Genomic DNA, 21,415 nt, shown 5'->3' on the forward strand with positions numbered 1-21,415 from the left:
AAAAACCCCGCAGTTAACAACATCATGTGGACTCTTCATCGAACTATCTCCCACTACATCATGTCGTGGAAGAAAAGAAAAAAAATGATTGATAAAGGAGTCTTACTCCGAAATATATTTCTTTAAAAATAAACATCTGTTTATAAAATAAAAAAAAAAAAAAATTTGTGTTGCAGTTTTGGCTTCAAATGTATTTATACATGTTTTATTCTTCATATATATATATATATATATATATATATATATATATATAAAAAGGCAAATGCGGCGCGGACATTTTTGTAGGTCTCGAAAAGGCTTTTTTCGCCGACGGTCCCGGGGAAAGCCGGGGGGGGGGGGTTTACTATCGCTTCGAAGTGTTTATATAGCCCCTAGATCATAATATGTATGATTTGCAAATGCGCGTTGTGCCTAGATTTATTTACGTCGATTTTTACAAAATTATTGCTATTTCAGCCCGTCTCGTGTTCATTCAGCTTTTTTGTATAAAACCGAAACTAATTCAAAGCTAAGAATTGTTCCCGGGGAATGTCCAGAAGCAATCAGCTTTGATCAATATGGGGCCAAACTCCTTAAATCAGACAATTGCTATTCAATCTGGACAATGGGGAGCTGGTCCCCCCCCCCCACAAACATCTTGGGGAAACAACGAGCCAAAGTTGGATAAACAAACCCAAAAGCTGCCCTGCAGCAAAAGTTAAGTCCGCTACTTCTATTTGACCTCATTAATGAGGTCAAATAGAAGTAGCAGAGTTAACTTTTATTGCAGGCACGTGTCAATTCTGTTTTTAATATTTAAATAAATTCAAACTTGTTTCAGTTGCTCTTTGTTGGCCGAGCAAGTAACGTGTCAGGTTTTTTGCACCTCTTTTTTTTGCACTTTCTTTTCCACCTTCGCCTCAAGGCTTCGGGTTCGATCCTAACTACTTACCAAAACTGTTTCTTTAAGCCCCCCACACACACACACACACACACCCCCGGGTAATGACTTTTTAAAAAAGTTTTAACATTTTTTTTTTTTTAATATTTAAACAGGGTTCTTACTTTGCTTATTCTTTTGTTTGTCTAATAGGGGACTATGGAGAGTTGAGCAGCAAGATGTCTGTTCACAATACATTTAAACTTGTGCAGGCAAGTAAAACTAGGAAAGGAAAAAGTCTAGCAGTATCAAGAGAAAAAAACAAGACTTTACAGCATCTAAGGATTTGCTGCTTGTTGGGTTAGGAGTATATGTTATGGGGACACAAGTGCTAGGAGTTCAAAATATATTTCATTAAAGTACTTGTAAAAGAGGCACAAGCAATATTGGGATGATGTAACAGAAGTTGATAGTGCAGGACGCATTAGATTCGACTTTTTTTGGACCCTGTCAGAGAGAGAGAGAGAGAGACTAGTAGTAGATGCACCAGCCAGAAATGGCAACAATACTCCATGAATGGGCGAATTGTGGACTTGCAAAAATATAGAATACTCCTCTGGTGTGAGTAATTTTCTAACATGGTGAAGAGAGAGACCATCTTTGCAACAGCAGACTTGGCAATGTCCTAGATGTATTTGTTCCAATTCATGTTGCTTGTGATTTTTAAGCCGCGAAGTTTGAGGAAAAAGCTGTCAGGTAGGGTGTTATTAGTTATGGTAATCATTGATTAGAAGGATTTTTGCAGTTAAAAGGAAAGAAACTTAGTATTTTATAGTACCATCCATTTACAGTCCATTCCACTACAGATTGAAAGTAATTTTCTAGTTTCTACAATTGCCTTAGATATGTGTACACTTGTTTTTTGCCAGATGTCTATTATAACATGGTGTCATCAGCAAATACACCTATCTGCCAATTTTATCAGAGAGATCGATTATGAATATCAAGAAAAATAAATATTGGGGAGGGGGGAACACTAGAGATGTGTTCACATATTTGAGAGGATCGATCCATCATGTTACAGTTCAAAATAGCATTTTCATCATTAAACACAAGGATTCAGTAGATATATTTTAATATAAGTTATTGTAGAGAGAAAAATTTCCTGCACTCGGTTCAACTTGGTCAAAGAGAAATCTCGGTTAAAGTAATGAATGTAGTCATTTCTTAGCATAATCGTTGGCGGAGATACAACATGTGAGAAAGGAAGATCGAGAGAAGAAACAAAGTCTGGCAATCACTCCTACATTCACAGCCGAGATAAATCAGAAATTAAATGATTGTTAATTAGCCTCTTAACAAGAGCCGTCAGACAAGCAATAAAGCTAACCGCATTTGTTTGAGAAGTTTAAAAAGAAGCGAACAAGGTTAGACTCAAGTTTAAACAATGTCATATGAAAAAAAAAAGACTTTATGAATGGAGAAAGTAAAATTTTTCAATTTCTGGCTAGATAGGAAAATTTAAACAGGGTCATTAAGTAAAAACTTGAATCTTTTGTCTTGAAGCACAAAAAACATTTTACCATTTGTAAACGATTTTATTTACTCTTATGCAACCATCTTTTTTATTCAAGTACAGGTTGTCTATTATTGGTGAAAACAAAAAGAAAATTTGACAAATTATTGCCCAGTGTTGGAAGGAGAAGTTAACTTTTACAAGACAATAATTGTATCTATATATAATAAAAATATAAAATAGAAACAATTTATCTATTCCGACACTATAGGAAAACAATGCAATTCCTATCCAAATCTTTCACTCACCATTTGCAGTGTGTTTTGATGCAAGAAAATATACATTTCATCACTTGATATTATAATGTATCCACTTTGACTTGCTCTCATATACATAATCTAGCATAAGTATTTCCCTCTTCAAATTTAATTCTACCATAGACCCAAAAATCACCAGGTTTTTTCCATAAGGCATACATAACCACATGCCACCAATGAGTTATTTGCCTTCATAAATGAAGTTGTTTTGTACGTTTCAGTAAAAACTTTAAACTTTCATTCTTAGTTTTACAGAATGACAGAAGAGCTGACAATCAGTTACCAACACACATAACTAAAAGTCTCTTTAGATTTAGAGATCATATTTTTGAACATGGAAAGAAACATTCACATGTTTAACAAACAAAAAAAATCTCTTTACAAGATACATCACTTTTTTCAAACTAATTTACAGAAATCATTTTGCTTACTAACCGAAAATGCAGATGGCCACATTTTCTCTGTATGCTTTCCAACATTCATAGTTTGGGAGACCCATCACAACAGAAACCTACCGTTTTCCTCTTTAAATAAGCATTGTTATACCCAGCGTTGAAACCGGATTCTGTATCATTTCTTAGCATTCATACATAAACAGATCATACACCAATTACTAGTAAGTTACTTGGTAATCTTAAAGCTTAATTCATTAAAAGTTCCAACTCACTTCATTTCAGTATTGATTTTAAATATTTACATTTATTTACTTATATATTACAAATAAGTATAAATTTAAAAAATATGAATATAATCCAAAGTGTTGAAATAGACATATTTTTAATGTTTATTTTGAAAAAAATCTGAATAACTAGCAGGACCCGTTAACCAGCATTGCATGGTGGAAGCATATAGGGCTCAAGGTAGGGTAATTTTTATTTTTTTTTGTGTGTGTGGGGGGGGGGGTGAACTGATTGGGGCTATTAAAAAAAAAAAAAAACACTGAAAACATTTCAAAATGTAATGGCCTGCAATAAAGCACAGTAGAAGGAAAACATCGCCGCTTGGAAAGCGTAAAAGGTAAACACACAAAGAAGCAGCGTAAGTTAAATAAGCAAGTATATAGCATACATGCAGAAAATATAGGGTTCAGGGTATGGTAATTTTTTGTGTGTGTGTGTGGGGGGGGGTTCTTCTAGGATGAAATGTAAAAAGGATTTTATAATGAATAAATGTGTCTGAAACGATGTTCTGAAATTACATAAAATGGTGGATAATAGTTTAGATATAATAAATTTGTATGTGGCATCTGCTATTGCAAACCTATGGTAATTTAGTCCAGAGGGAAATTTCTGCAATCATTTTATTATATAGTAGATTAAAATATATTTTAAAAAGTATACAAAAATATTGGGGGGGGGGGAGATAAAAACAATTATCTATTTTATTTATTTGCAATATACAAGCAAATAAATGTAAATATTATACTTAAAATCAATGCTAAAACAAAATAAGTCAGAACTGTTACTAGCAACGATCAGATCAAAGATTGTTAGACTTTTAGAACTTCATAACCGAAGAGTACAAGGAGTTAAGCTTCAACCTTACCAGTTACTTTCAATTATTAATTTTCATAAGAAAATAACAATCACTGAATTTATTCTGGTTTGAGCCCCCACCCCCACAATTTTTCATATGAATTTTTTCTTTTACATAAACACTGAAATAAACTTGGAAATCAGATTTATACATACATACATACATACATACATACTAAAATTACATTAAAAAGTAATTTTGCAGAATATGAACCGGATTTTGTTTTTGTTAGTGGGAGAGGTGATGGTTATTATTGTTACAGACAGGGCTTTCATACTTTCACCTAACACTATCTTTTTAGTAATCAAAAAAACATTTAATGACATTAAGATACTTCTGCAGAATACTGTATTTTAAAAAAAAATTTTTATTATGGTGGTAGTTGGTGATTTTAGTTTGTTATTGCTACAGACAGAGCTTCAGATTAATATTCTGCACTTTCATCTTAAAATAAGATATTGCAGAATGTTCTAGGTTTGTTTTTATTTATACTTGAAAAAATAGTTAAATTTATTTTAAAAGGTATTTTGAAATAATTTTTAAAATATTTTCCTTTCAAGTTTCAAACAAAGTCATTGATTTTTGTACTATTAACAGAAACTGAAAACAAAAGACAAAGACATGGATTACAAAAGATTTCATTTTGTGATTATCTTTTAATTTACTACTTTCTAATATTATAAATGGAAAAGATAACCATGTTCTTTCTTAGAACAAACACTTAGATAAATTGATTTTATTTGCTTTAAAACTACAGTACATCTTTTTTTTTGGGGGGGGGGCACACAACTATTTAAAATTATATTCATGCAAGAATGGTTCTAAAATCTTATTTCAATCCATATTTATTCCATAATTGCACAATTTTCATACCCTGCCAAAATTGCCCTTTTTTTTCACCCCAATTATAACAAAACCCCAAATATTCCTGATGAATATCATAATTTTGTTGCAGTACAATTACCACATTTTAAAAGGATTTATTCACAGAAACAACATGGAACACTAACAACCAATGGTTTCAACATTGTCCAAGACAGCTTTTTTTTCTTCATTTTTTATAGCCTTTGTGCAAGAGTGTGTGTGTGTGTGTGTGTGTATGTGTGTATGTTTCAGGGGGGGGGGTCATGATTTATATTTTTCTTCTAAGTTTTAGCATTATATATGCTGAAGTTACATTATGTTTACAAGGATTCGTATATAAAAATGTAAATAAATTCAATATGTTTTGACACAAATTCTCAATGTATACTATGATCTGTTGAATTGCAAAAAAAAAAAAAAACATTCTAGAAAATAAATTTTTTAAACATTGAAATGATTTAAATTCTATTCTTTTGAAGTTTTAACTAGGGAATTTTAATTAAGCATTCCCTATTTTTTCTAATTATTATAAGTTACTTCCATTATTTATATTTTACACTTTTGATCTATCCATAAACAATGCTTATAAACAGTTTCGTAAAGTACACACAAAATTATTACATCAATTCTATAGCGAGCAATGAACGTCCCTACATACAACTTCATATAAATGAATATATTAAAAAACTTTTTAGCTAGCACAAAAGTGGTCTGGCTAGTTAGCTTATATTGTGTAAGTTAATGACATTTGTTATCCATTTTGTGTATGTAAAATTGTTTGTTACATAATGTAACGCCATCGCGTCAACACTGCTACATAATCTAACGCCATCGCGTCAACACTGCTACATAATCTAACGCCATCGCGTCAACACTGCTACATAATCTAACGCCATCGCGTCAACACTGCTACATAATCTAACGCCATCGCGTCAACACTGCTACATAATCTAACGCCATCGCGTCAACACTGCTACATAATCTAACGCCATCGCGTCAACACTGCTACATAATCTAACGCCATCGCGTCAACACTGCTACATAATCTAACGCCATCGCGTCAACACTGCTACATAATCTAACGCCATCGCGTCAACACTGCTACATAATCTAACGCCATCGCGTCAACACTGCTACATAATCTAACGCCATCGCGTCAACACTGCTACATAATCTAACGCCATCGCGTCAACACTGCTACATAATCTAACGCCATCGCGTCAACACTGCTACATAATCTAACGCCATCGCGTCAACACTGCTACATAATCTAACGCCATCGCGTCAACACTGCTACATAATCTAACGCCATCGCGTCAACACTGCTACATAATCTAACGCCATCGCGTCAACACTGCTACATAATCTAACGCCATCGCGTCAACACTGCTACATAATCTAACGCCATCGCGTCAACACTGCTACATAATCTAACGCCATCGCGTCAACACTGCTACATAATCTAACGCCATCGCGTCAACACTGCTACATAATCTAACGCCATCGCGTCAACACTGCTACATAATCTAACGCCATCGCGTCAACACTGCTACATAATCTAACGCCATCGCGTCAACACTGCTACATAATCTAACGCCATCGCGTCAACACTGCTACATAATCTAACGCCATCGCGTCAACACTGCTACATAATCTAACGCCATCGCGTCAACACTGCTACATAATCTAACGCCATCGCGTCAACACTGCTACATAATCTAACGCCATCGCGTCAACACTGCTACATAATCTAACGCCATCGCGTCAACACTGCTACATAATCTAACGCCATCGCGTCAACACTGCTACATAATCTAACGCCATCGCGTCAACACTGCTACATAATCTAACGCCATCGCGTCAACACTGCTACATAATCTAACGCCATCGCGTCAACACTGCTACATAATCTAACGCCATCGCGTCAACACTGCTACATAATCTAACGCCATCGCGTCAACACTGCTACATAATCTAACGCCATCGCGTCAACACTGCTACATAATGTAACGCCATCGCGTCAACACTGCTACATAATGTAACGCCATCGCGTCAACACTGCTACATAATGTAACGCCATCGCGTCAACACTGCTACATAATGTAACGCCATCGCGTCAACACTGCTACATAATGTAACGCCATCGCGTCAACACTGCTACATAATGTAACGCCATCGCGTCAACACTGCTACATAATGTAACGCCATCGCGTCAACACTGCTACATAATGTAACGCCATCGCGTTAACACTGTTACCGCTTTCCCATTACACCTAATCAATGCAAAAGTGGGATACACAAACTGTTTACAATCAAAAGGAGTATTATTTAAACTATATCCTCCTTATGATACAGAGTACCCAAGAATTTTAAAATATGAATGGTACATTCTGGTATTAGGATACATTGTATGGTTGTCAAGAAAAAAAAAAAAAGTATGCCGATTTAGCATTTAACGGTGAAATAATTGATGAACTACTTGTTTTAGACTATTCTTGTTAACATTCACTTTCAGACCTTTACTGGCTAAAGAATTCTTCAAAGTAATGAATAATGATTGTAGTGTTGGAAAGTCCTCAAAGAGGAAAGTTCTACTCATTTTGTGGAAAGGGAGTCAATTGTAATTCAATTTTTTCTACCTGTAAGCATTGTGTATACAAGTGCAATGAAACTACTGATCAGTTGAGAAAGTATAATCATCTGCGTTAAAGTGTAACGAAGATGGAGAAAAAAAAATATAAGGAGGTTGTCAAAGAGTTTTGTTATCTTTATAATAGCATTGGCGCACAAAGTGGAGTAAGTGCTAGTGTATTTGCCAGAATTAGGAATACATGGAGTAAGTTCTACCATTACTAACAAGCACATTATCAGTGTCGACTAAGTAAAGAATCCATAAGGCATGTATACAGTGTGATGACGTATGGACAGTGAGGATTGAGGACATGCCTTGTATGGAGAAAAGTGATAGGCTACGATGTAGGTGTAATAAGAGTCAAAGACAAACTTAGATCTGATGACCTCAGAGGAAGACAAAATTTGCACAGTATAGCATGTCCAGAAGTATAGACTTCAATTGTATCATCATGTTGAAAGAATGGAAAGTTTTTAAGTTAATAGAGGTAGAACAACTGAGGTGGGGGAGGGGGGGGCAGTAAATAAAAGTAGGCCAAGAAGTAAAAGTGGTAAATGCACTTAAAAGAGGGATAATTCCTAGCTAGAGAGATTAGTTTGAAAGTCAATTTCTAAAAGCTGTTCAACCTATGCCAGGATGTACAGATGTTTAACCAAATATAACTACCTGTATAAAAAATATTGCTACCATATTTTTTTTGTTATATCTATATTATACTCCCTAAAAGCCATTCAAAATATTCAAGCTAAAATTTGGGGAATATGTATTAATTGATGTCTAATTAATATTAAGTTTGAATATAATATCTGAATTCAGAAAGAATTTTCACCTTTTTGCCCCCCTTTACATAAAAAAAAAAGTCCACATTACTCATCTTTACACCTAACAACTGTGTTCCAAAATTGGTTAATTAGTTTAGGAATTAATCATGTACATACAAATATACCTAACTTTTGAAATAAAGTAGATCAATATAAAGTGTAAATTCATCTGCCGCTGAAGAATATAATGAAACGAATGCCAACGATTCCATATATTGTTTGTGGTCAAATAAATGAAAGCTAAATACAAAGCATCATTAATATTTTAAAATTTGTATGGTTGATGGTGGATTATTTTGGATATTTTTTTTGTCATAAAACCGTAACCTTCCAAAAACGTGCAGATAGAAGAAAAGTTACGTACAATCATCACCAACTGGTCCGGCTGAACACTGCGCTGGAGGATCCCTACCCAAATCTTGAAGCTCCTGTAAAAAAGATGAAAATTAAGGCATGAGAGTTATATTCAAATTATATCAACAGATTTTATTTGAAATTGTCAAGCTTTATTACAAGGATTCATTTAATATTAAAAAAAATTATAAAGGAAAAAATTTTTTTAAGAATTTCAATCAATTGCAAGCCATAACTTTTTTTTGTTTAGAAAAACAAAAATATTCAACATTTTATTTTTCATCAAAGTTCAGAAATGAGAAAAAAGTTGTCTTGGAGATTGGAATCAGCAATTGTTATATGACTAGGAGTTTGTTTTTTTTTAAAGATTTTATAAAAATTCAAATTGTAAAACCAACTACTTGTAATCAAAAGTCTTCTGAAGATCACTAAAAAGGTTAGAAGCATTTTGGTGTTCTATCATTTCTTGTCAAAGCATATTTTTATTTTAATATGGTGAGCATAAACAATAATAAGGAGAGAGAGCAAACAGTCTCAGATAAAAATATGGTCAACGGAACCTCACCAATGGAAATGGGAGAGAGAGAGAGGGGTTTAAAAAGTTGAATTATTTTAAACTCAGTGGGTTAGAGCATTTGTAAAATACAATGGTTTTTGTGGTATTCTTTCAATAAATGATAAAATTGGTAAGCAAATAATTCTGAAGTCGGTTAATTTAAATCAGAATGATTGCATTAAAATTGGAAATAAAAGAACATGACACATGGGCAACATAAGCTTGATAACATATCAAACAAGAAATTAGTTGTATTAAACGCTAAAAGCTATTTGTTAACAAACATAACTTTCATGCGTTATTTTCACTGTATTTTTGGGAAGAACATCAAGAGGAACTACTTTTCAACAAACAAATAAGTCAGAATTACTCGTTTTAATGGATAATTTTTTCATAAATGACCTTCGATATCTTCCAATTTTAGAGGATGACACCACACTGTGCACGGAGACAAAGATACAAAAAGAGAAAGGAGGGGCTCGCTTTGCTATTTATTATACTTTCATTCTAAAAAGGTACCAACTTTATAAGTTGGTTTAAATCTATAATTGATATCCCTCCCTCCCCCTGAAATATTCATTTCAGTGTTGGAATACCATTTCAGTGTTGGGAAAGAAAAGTTCATTTTTTAAATTTTTAGTTTTACACTCCATCGATAATTGATGTCTTAATTCATAAATATTTTTATGCTAGATCAAAGAAAGCTTCAACTTTTATAATTGAAAGAAAAAATTTTCCAGTTAATGTGCAGAAAGATTCTACTCAGCATAGATTTCATATGGTACTAATTTACCTGTATTAATAACATCCTAAGTGTTTCTTGCATTTAATTCATTGAAATCAAATCACAAAATGCAATATAGTACTCAGACTTACAAAAAAAAAAAAGTTGACAATTTGATGTTTGGAATTTGGTAGAAAGCATTTAAGCTATCAAAGTCATTTCTAGCATTAAAATTCTTATCAAATCCTTATTTATAAAAAACAAAAGTTTTGAAAGCTATTTATAGCCAATAATTTTATAAATAGAAATCAAAGCCTTAATTTCATCACAATTTTATTTTATTAGTAATTACAACTAAATAAAATTTAAGAATTTTATATAAAATAATTAGCAAAAAACAATGTCAGTTAAGTACAGTCAGTGTTTGCATAAGATATCAAAATGGGTTGATATCACTCAAATCAAGAGCTGCTTTTTAAAAACACAAATTCTAACCTCTGACAAATAAAATAACCAACTGATACTGTAAATATTTAAGATACTATAAAAAAAAAAAAAAAAAAAAAAAAAAAGACTAGGAAGGGGGTGTCACAAGCGAAAGTAAAGGCATTAACTAATATACACAGACACACAAAAAGGAACTGGTTTGTCAACTGGTGTTTTGAGTGACATCAACAAGAAATATTTAACTTTATCAGTGCTGCCAATTCAATGGACAAGCAATCAATACAGCCAGCAGTCGATTGCAGCCAATGCATTACACACAAATGCACCAACAATCTTTATAACTGCTACAAAAAAACTCAGAAGGGCAAATGCACGCAGATTTATTGTACATTAGTACACTATGATATAATAGTGCGTACACACCGATTCTTGTTACAAAAGACCAGCCATGTAGAGCCTGGCCAGTAGCAGATGGGTGACCATTTGTGAATTCTAGGAACTGTATGTCATCTTTCCATAAGATAGATAGATATATATATCAGTTGGGGACTGCTTATGAATTTGATATTCCCTTGCAAACTTTCTTTGGAGGAAGTCGGTATAACCCGATTACAACTAATATCACACCAGGTATTACTGGTTCATTTCTTTATGTACTGGCAGGGCTACCCAGCATGACCTGGGGTTCTCATTTCCATAAATGAGGTCGAGTACAGAAAAAGATAAAAGTCAAACTAAACTGCTTGATATACGAAAAGCTCATTTTGGGATAAAATTAAGGTAAAAATAATTATGTCCGAGGTGAGGTTCGAACTCACAAGTGCATGCTAACCTATCGAACCAATGTGGCTATATGTAGTTTTACTATATACTAGCAGAGATTAGCCAACATGGCTAGAGTAGAGCGTCAAATCTAATGGTTAACTATATAGCACTTGCGAGCAGTGCCATTGATTTCATAATATGCAGTGCGTAATATATATATATATATAGCTGACATAATTAGGTTTATAGTGTAATACTTGATACAAGAGTAGAGAAAATTTTTCATAAAACTGATCTTGTCAATCCCACTTATAATTCAAAGTGGTGTGTGTGTGTGTGTATGCACGCCCATCATAGCAGCAGCTGAATAGCGTAACATTCAGAAGCGCCGACTGTCATCTAGGCGGTAGAGTTTGAAGTAGTTGCTTGTCTAGCCGCACTCATGAGCTGTGATACTGCGAAACAGTCTGTATGTGGATGACATATATATATACATATATATATATATATATATATTACACACATCATAGCATTTTAAACATTATTTGGAAAAAAATATTTAAAACAAAGCTGAGAATTGAAAGGTGATCATTAGATTTCATTGCAAAAATTTTAACTACCACTTCTGCTCTAACTTTTCCCCTCCCCATTCACACCTTCAGAGTTATCTTTGGAAAAGGTGATGAGTTTTGATTATGAATGCAATAAATTATTTTGTCCTTTAAATGAAAGTGGGAGTAAATTTAAATGACCTAGAAGATTTGTTTATTAATACTGAAAAAAAAAAAAAAAAAGCAATTTTGTTTTTTAGGTATTCATTTCATTTTGTTTAATAAAAATATGTTTTCACTGCTCATCTCATATCTTAATTTGTCTTGCATATCTAAAAATGGATAATATACAAGTAGAATCCCATTATGCTTATGGTGTGGAGAAACACTATGTAAATTAGTGGAAGAGTAAATATTTGCTAGTGTTGTGCCGATGAATCGGAATCGGAATCGGGAATCGGTTAAATCGGTAATTTTCGGGGAATCGGAATCGGCATCGGAAAAATTTGTGTATAATTTCCGATTCCAAAATCGATTCTTTGAATATTTTTCAAAAGTTAATTTTCAATTGCTTGTACCGATTATAAATATTTATTTCTTTTAAACTATTAGTAAAACTAAACTCTATAGATCTACGTACTCGTTATAGAATGAAGTTCTCATAACAAAATCACGTAATTTCATTAGTTTTTGTTTTACGCTCCCTCGACTAATTATCGCAGTTTTTTTAGGAAGATTCCGAATTTCCCAAATCGTTTTTACGGCATAAAATAAAAACTATTTGATGAAATTACGTGATTTTTTACGAGAACTCATTCCATAACGAGTACGTAGAATATATATATATATATATATATATATTTTTTTCGTTTTTTAACATAGTGTAAACTGCACAAGCACCCTTTTTTAATACGTGAAGACAGTTTAGAGCTTCATCCTAGATCTAAAAATAATTTGGTTTTTAGTGGGTTTACAAATATCGTCCAAAAGTAGAATTTCAATGAGGGGGGACTTTTAAATGTAAATATAATTTCTTTTTCAATCTGAAAAATTTCTAAATGTTTTCTCTTTATCTATTTTATCCAGACTTTGATAAATTCATTGTGAGATATTCATGTATATTTTTAACTTTTCCGAAACCGAGAAAAATGCGACGGTGTCAGACAATGTGGCTCCAGGAAAATAAAATAAAACTATTCGTTTGAAATCTTTTCATATTAAACTCCTTGAGAAATTTGGCAAGTGGGTGTGAAAAAGTATTGTTGTTGAAACCAACGCATCGAAGGTGTTAATTACCCCATAATACTTTCAACTCAACTTTTGAGTGAGATTGGCGAGTGAGGGAGCAGCAAACATACCGAAAAAACCCAACACTTTTATATTCTACTTTTCATTTAATTAGCAATAATGTTTGATATTATTTTTCTGGGCAAAATATTTCTTTAATTTTAGACAATTCTTTCGCTACTTTGAAAATAAACTGCATTCTTCTAAAGGTTACCTAGCGAATTTTCGCAAAGTTTCAATTTTTGTTTTGTTTATTTTACGCATATAAAATAAGTTTAGATCTTCTTTAGTTTTACTAATAGTTTAAAAGAAAGAAATATTTATAATCGGTACAAACAATTGAAAATGAACTTTTTAAAAATATTAAAAGAATCGATTTGGGAATCGGAAATTAGGCACAAATTTTTCCGATTCCAATACCGATTCCGATACCCCCAAAATTACCGATTTATCCGATTCCCGATTCCGATTAATCGACACAACACTAAAATAAATGAAAGATAAACAAATACCACGTTATATTCTACTTTGTATTTAATTAGTAATAATGCTTGATATTATTTTTCTTGATAAAATATTTCTTTAATTTAAAACAATTTTTTCGATACTTTGAAAATAAATTGCAAATTTACTTCTAGAATATTCTCGAAATTTCATTAGGGACCTCCATCTTTCACCACAGATTTATCATTCGACTTAAAAAAAAAAAAACAGTTTTCTTTGATGTGCAATAAAAAAACATAGGAGTCGGAGTACACGAGGGAAGTCGTATTACGTACTATCACTTAGGAAGAAAGTGTAGTATCTGTGCTGATACTACAGTTCATCTATTTTCTCCCTGTTCAATGAAGGAGAAATCCTACTAAACTCAGGCAATTGTAATTTTTTGTTCTTATCAAAAGTGCCCCTTTTGGGGGAGCTGGATATTCTCCAGATTAAAAAAAACGACCTTCCTAAATTTCTAAATTTAATATAAAATGATCCCCCGTTTCCCAGCCATTCGAATCGTTTTAAAGCAGTTAACTAATTTTTTTACCATTGACTCACAACCCAATCGGCAAAATCATAAAAGCACAAATAATCGCTTTTTTTTGTATTATCACGGACTGAAGGTTAGTAGTAGGAAGGGTCCGTGTCTTTTATAAAATGGAGAATCGAACTTTCTTTTCGCAACAAAAAGTTATAATTGCGATGGGCGAAAAATGAAAACGGAATAAAAACACTGATAATTTCACGAGAATACATTATTTACATCTACGTTCCGTTTTACACGTAACTATTTAAAAATGAAATAAAAAGATTGCCTATAAACACTCATGATTATAAAAAATATATATATATATAAAACGATTAGGAATTTAAAATAGACGGTCAGTTTCACAAATAAATATAACGTAACATGAGCTGTAGTGTGTTACCAATTTTAAATTATGTGCGCTTATTGGGGATAGGGTGTCTACTTTTTAAGCGATTACACATGGTTTTACAACGTTGCAAACCGAACTTAATTTAGTGGGAAACACTTTAGTTAATATCCATAAAGAATTAGGATGGCCAGAAATGATGATCATTTTACATTAAATTTATATTCGAAACTGATCTTACACTCTAAATTCTAAATGATCGCTTTTCTTTCCGCCAATTAAAAAAATGTTCTAACACGTAATCTATAAAAGTAATATTTCATTTTGGAATAGGGATTTAGCTGCGAGAGAAAGCACAGAAAGCTCACGCAATCTCACGTTAAAAATGGTTTTCATAATAGTAATATTATTATTTAGAAATTCGTTCGTAACAATGAGATGTGGCTTTGCTAAGTGGCGTTGTTAAATATATTGTTTTTACATCGTTTTCTTATTTTGCCTACCAATCTTCGAATATTTTCCACTATTCATGTAAGTAGCATGTTATACAGTAAATACGAACTGATACAATATAGCTTTGTTTTAAAATCAAAATAAATGTTTTGTTGTGTTACAATTTTTAATCAATTACAAGGCAAACATTTGAGATAAAATATACGCGGACATTAACCAGGGGTTTATGTAATAATTTGAAAATTTACGAAAAAACAGACAAAAAAAATCTCTAATTAAATATGTATAAATTTTACAGGAATCGGAATCGGGAATCGGAATCGGAAATTTTGAACGGAATCGGAATCGGGAAAAATTTTGGCATCGTCCCATCACTAATATTTGCAGACATTAAAAACTATAATAGTAGTTCAATCAATATACAAAGAGAGTAACAGAAACTGTCATTTAGTTAAATGCAAATTGTCGAAGTAGACAAGTGAAATTTTCACAAATATAAGGATTATTTTAGCATTTATTCGATTAAAATACTTAGGAAAACACAGAAACAGAATATTAAATTTACTTCAAAGTACTTAATGCTTTAGTGACAAATAACTAACAAATATACAAACTCAATGAGTCACAAGTAGAATAGTTTCTTTCAAAACTCTGAACACATCTTTAATTGACACAAACTTTAGCAAATGCCCTAAGGAAACTGCTTGATCTAGTTTCAATTGTTTGTGAACAGGAATTAATGTATCACTCACCCCTTCCCTTGTGACCTCAAGCAAAATGAAGATTAGAGTATTTTTTACCATTAAGGGTTTGAATCTTAAAGGTTGATATTTTACTAGTTTCCAGATTTTACCCGAACAATACAGTTTTCCATTTATGACAGCATTAGCAGAACTAGCTGACATTCCAATTCCATAAATTACAGAAACAAAGTAAAAGCAAACAATCTATTTAAGATATCCAAGTTCGTTTTAGGCTGAAATCAGTATAAGAAAAATAAAAAAGAAAAAAAAAAAAAAAAAAAAAGAAAAAATGCCCCAGCACAAATTGTCTAAGTAACCAATTGACATATGAAGGTAGATATGAAATTATGATTTAATTAAATACATAAACCATTTAGACTTTTTTTTTTTTTCACTTTTCAAGAATCAAAAATGGGTCAGCAAAAAATCCTTTTCATGGGTGAATATCAAATATTTTAATTATTACCCAGTGATTTGGGCAGCAGTATCAGGACTTCCAACCAAGCAGACTGTTCCTTTATATGACTAATCTATCTATATCTAAAAAGATGAAATTGTGTGCGTGTGTTTCCCTACCAAACTACTCCGTCAATTTTCAGTCTTCAGACTCAAGATTTGACATAGGACTATTGAGATTTGTGAAAATCTTTTTAATCAGTTTTCGGCCAGAAATTTGGCTGTCAAGGGGTCAAAGTTAAACGATTTGACCTTTGAAAACCCTACCAAATTCCTCTGCCAATTTTGGGTCTAAACACTTGAAATTTTAGATGTAGGTTACTTTGACATGGATTAAACTTAATTTGATTTGAGCTTAAAACAATGTTAAGAGGTTAAAGTTAAAAAGAATTTGACCTCTGCAGTCTACCAAATTACACAGCCAATTTTTGGTCTAAATATTTTAAATTTTACATAAAGTGTATTCAAACATAGGGCAAGCTTTTTAATAGGTTTTTAGCAAAAAATTTGGCTGCCAAGGGGGGCAAATTCAAAAGATTTGACCTTTGCGGTCTCTAGCAAACTATTCAGCCAATTTTTGGTCTAAACATTTGAAATTTTACATAAATGGTCTCCAGACATGCAGCAAGCTTTTTAATCAGTTTTGGGGCAAAAATTTGTCTGCCAAGAAGTCAAAGTTGAAAGAGTTGACCTTTGCAGACTCTATCAAACTCCTCTGCCAATATTGGGTCTAAACACTTGAAATTTTAGATGTAAGTTACCTGGACAAGGGCAAACTTACTTTAATATATATGTATACATATGCACATAAAGTTATGAACAGTACATAGGGCCTGAGCAAAGACTAAAACCAAATCGAATGTGTTCTTCAGGTTCAAATATCCTATATATCTAGTTTTAAGTCTGTAGACCAAATATTCAGAGAGAAGCTTTGTAGAGACATTTTGCACACAAACAAGGTTACTTCTATATATAGATATAAAAATGTGTGCTAGAGTTATTTTAAATTCTATGCAATTATGCACAATGTAGAAACTAAACATAATTAAGCATCATAGTTAGCTAAAACCAATCATCTAACAACTAAATAAACGTTAATTTTTTTCAAAGGAATATGCAAATTAGTTTACCTTCATGACGTTTCTCACATATCCATGATAGAGTATGTAAAGTTAGTTTTCATTTTTAAATAGCAGAAGTAGACTTAACATCAATGTTAAAAAGCAAGAAAAAAAATCTTTATAGGTATATAGATATTCAGGTAACTTCCTTTATTTTGTAATGAACAATGTGCATTTTTTCTTTTTTCAGAAGGGACAGGGTTCATATTTAAGCTTAAAGTATGACATTGTGATGTCAAACTGCAATACTAAGTTTATTTTAAAATGTTGAGATCATCTTGTGTGCAGAGTGAGAGAAAGGGTTACACCTAGAAATTTTAAATAGTCATGAAAACAATATTGAATGATCACTTAATACACACATTTTTAAAGGTTACGTGTGAGTCTCTACACATCCAGTTCATTGGATTGGTCACATGATATGATTGAGGTAGAAAGTCAGTAGCTGAATGGAATTGAAGAGAAACATGTAGAATTTCAGATTCTAAACTAATCTAGTAAGATGGTAGCGCTATTCACCAAGTTAAAATATTTCATAAAAACACAAAGGTATTTTTGTATGCAATCATTTATTCCAACAATGCAACCTAAAATCAAACCCAACACAACAAAAAGCCTACCATAGATCAAGACAATATTTTCTTGAACTAGAGTGGAGAAAAAAAGCCAGCCGATCAATTATTCAAGTTTCCGACTGAGTTGTGTTGACACGTAAAGTTGTGCAAATCTTCCAAAAACAGCATAAGCTTAGAATGATTGACAGAGCAACTAATCAAAACGCAATCAGTCCTTATAGCATAACAGGGCTCTGCATTGCGAGTGAAACAGTCGCATTTGCAAGTGATTTTTCAAAGTGGCAACTAGAAATAATGAAACACTTATCTTTTGGTGATTGTATTTCTTTTACTGACAATCTTCCAAAGCTCACTACCGAATTAAAAATCTTTTTAGCTGTTTTTTTTTTTTTTTAACAAAGGCTGTTATATGTTGTATATTTAGAATTACACTTATTAAAAAAAATACAGAAAAAACTTTGTGCATAATCGTCACAGGACGAAGATGTCATATTCAAAAAATAATGCGAGTTTGGCTAGTAACTTTATATTTAGTTGTTAAAAGTCAACTAAAGATAAATTTGTAGAGCCCTGCATAACTAGATTTAGTTGCGAATCAGCCAGGATATGACAGTGATTTTCATGGCATAGTTGGTGCCATAATAAAGCCACAAAAGCTATAAAGTTGTATTTCTTGTTTATAAACAAACTGAAATAGTTGTGAAGGTAGAGCACATACAATATACATTAAATCAGTTACTTACATATTTTTTTTTCTATCAAAGTAGGGTTTACAACATTATCGTGATGGTTTGCATCCACATATAACATCAATAAAATGCAGTGCTTCACTTTGTAACTAAATTATATAAAAAAGAAAAGTTAAGGTTCTAAGTTTGATCAAGATCATACAAAGAATGTTTCTTGAGAGTGTTAAAGCCTATGAATTTTATTTCAATTAACATCACTTTACTTAAGTGCAATCTCCCACTCAAACAATTCCAAGTACATCCTTCAGTCCCATTTTGAAAGTCGAGTACAGATGCAACACCATTGGCAACTGATGGTCCAGCATCTTTTAATCTGATCAAAATTAAAAGGGAACTTTTGAATTTCACTGCCACTAGACTAGTTTGCAAGACAAACAAAACATCAATTTCTCTACACTGCACCTGTTGGTGGTAGTCTCCATTTTGAGATTATATCTTATTCACAAGCAAATTCAATAGCAGCAATAGTGTTCAACATAAACATCAGTCTATTTTTAAAGAAAAATTTAAACTGCTGTTCAAGTTTCTATACTATTGCTTAGAACTGTTTATATAGGCCGTAGATAATATCTAGGATTTGAGAACGCATGTAGCGTATAGATTTATTTACGTCGATTTTTACAAAATATTGCTATTTTGGCTTCTCGCGTGTTGATTCAGCTTTTTCATATAAAAAGCGAAACTAATGCAAAAGCTAACAACCTGTTATCGGCATCGCGCTGGGAAACATCCAGAAGCAATCAGCTTTGATCAATCTTGTATATCAGACAATTGCTACTCAATCTGGACAATTGGGAGCTGGTTTTCCCCTCCTCAACATCTGTTGGGGAAAAAAAAAAGTCAAATTTGGGTAAACAAACCCAAACGCTGCCTCACAGCAAAAGTTAACTGCATGACTTCTATTTGATCTTAATTAGGTCAAATCGAAGCAGCAGAGTTAACTTTTATTGCGGACACCTGTTTTTAAGAGTTAAATAAATAAATTCAAACATGTCTCCGTTGTATGTCGCGGTGGCCCAATCGTTAACGTAGCACTTTTTTTTTTTTTCTTCTCACACTTTATTTCTAACTTTGCCTCAAGGGTTCGGGTTCGATCCTCACACTCACCTACCAAAACTTTTTTTTTTTTTTTTTTTTTAACTCCCCCACCTCCGGAGTGTTGATTTACCTCAAAACACCCGGGCATTGTTGGGTACCGCCGCTAGTCATCAATAAAACAGACTATTTCATGTAGCCTACAGTAAAAAGCTATTAATCACAAGGTTGGGGAGGGGGGGGGGTATGTTATAAGCTACTAGTAAACCTGTGTTCCCAGCATTGCCCAGGAAAATATTACCTCTTGGCCCCACGATTTTCAAGTAAAACAGCAGCCAGAAAGGAAAAGAAAAAAAAAAAAAAAAAAAAGTATGAACGTTACAAATGGCACAACCTTGTGCAATTGACTGAAACCTTTTTTTTTTAAATTTAAACGAAGAAATTCCTGTGCTCGTATTTGATTCAACTCTGCACAATTTCTGTATTTAATGAAAATGAAAAACTCTTGTTACCCTTCTCTAAATCCTCTTCTCCATCGCATTAAAGTTTGCTCTACAGTAAAGGTAATTGAATTGAAGTAATCTCTAGGATTAAGTGTGGTTTTGAAAAGCTAGCAAACTAGTATACAAAAACTGCCAAAAAGCTCCACAAACATTTTCAGTAGGAGCCTAAACATAAAAATAAACAAACAGTGAATCCAATTTTCTATTGCTGAAATAGTTATTTGACCAGATAGAATATGTAAGCAGATGACAGTGATATATCTGGGCTTTTGTGCTGGGAGAAAAGTGTAGTATTTGTTCTAATACTACACTTCATTTCTGTCCTTGGCCTGTGATGGAAAAATTTGTCTAAACTGAAATAAATTTTGTCCAAATACCAGGTGCCTTGTTTTATAGAGCTGACCATAAAAAAAATCCTCTTTGTATCTAACTGCCTTCCTAGGGTGGCAAGTAAATAGGGACAGTGGTTAATGTGCAACACGACTACCTAATCAGTTTCATTGCTATTTAGGTCAGACTTTGAAAATTTGACAGAAATATAAAATAGACTAACAGGACCCATTTCATAATGTTGACCAAGAAAACCACAGATCACAATCCACAAAAATAAATTAAAAAACTAGAAAGATTTCACTAAATTCTTATCTTTTATCCATGATCAAACAAAATGTAAAAGTTGGGAGAGGGGAGACTGAATTGGGAGATTGGCTGTGGTATATTTAAAATGGCAGACTTGTATGCAAAGTAACTGAAATTTAATTTCATAAATCAATAAGGAGGGGGGCTCACAGACTTCTTTGCGTGGCTAGTGTGTGTGTGTAAGTGTGCGGGAGGGGCTTTATTTTTATCTATATACCTATAAATTTTTTTTTTTTTTCTATTAAATTTCTGGCTCAGACATTGATATTTAAAGTTTACTTTTTCTATTTAAATGTTATTAAAACAAACTTCTTAATATATTCAGTTATGGATATGCAAGTGGCTACAGGAAAGTTACTAATTTGCATAGTTTCTATATTCTCTATAGATTTTAAAATGAAAACATTACAGCACATGGAGATGGATATATATATATATATATATATATATACACACACATACATACATACATTGGGGAACTAAAGGAAGAGAATAAGATCAATTCTATAAGAGGAGACTTATCGGGCTAATACAAAGCTCAACAAATT

General features: G+C 32.5%; 1 protein-coding gene across 1 annotated transcript in view; it reads right to left on the bottom strand.

Moving 5' to 3' along the window:
* The window catches only part of LOC145266455 (ubiquitin-conjugating enzyme E2 2), a 275,170-nt gene that overhangs the window by 231,220 nt on the left and 22,535 nt on the right, over nt 1-21,415 (bottom strand). The window contains exon 2 of the mRNA XM_080122134.1: nt 8,910-8,973. Coding sequence (XP_079978260.1) covers nt 8,910-8,973 — 64 coding nt within the window. The remainder of the gene's footprint in view (nt 1-8,909; nt 8,974-21,415) is intronic.

The sequence above is a fragment of the Euprymna scolopes genome, chromosome 41 (genome assembly GCF_053919585.1).
Source record: "Euprymna scolopes isolate OS-2025 chromosome 41, ASM5391958v1, whole genome shotgun sequence".
Classification (NCBI taxonomy): domain Eukaryota; kingdom Metazoa; phylum Mollusca; class Cephalopoda; order Sepiida; family Sepiolidae; genus Euprymna; species Euprymna scolopes.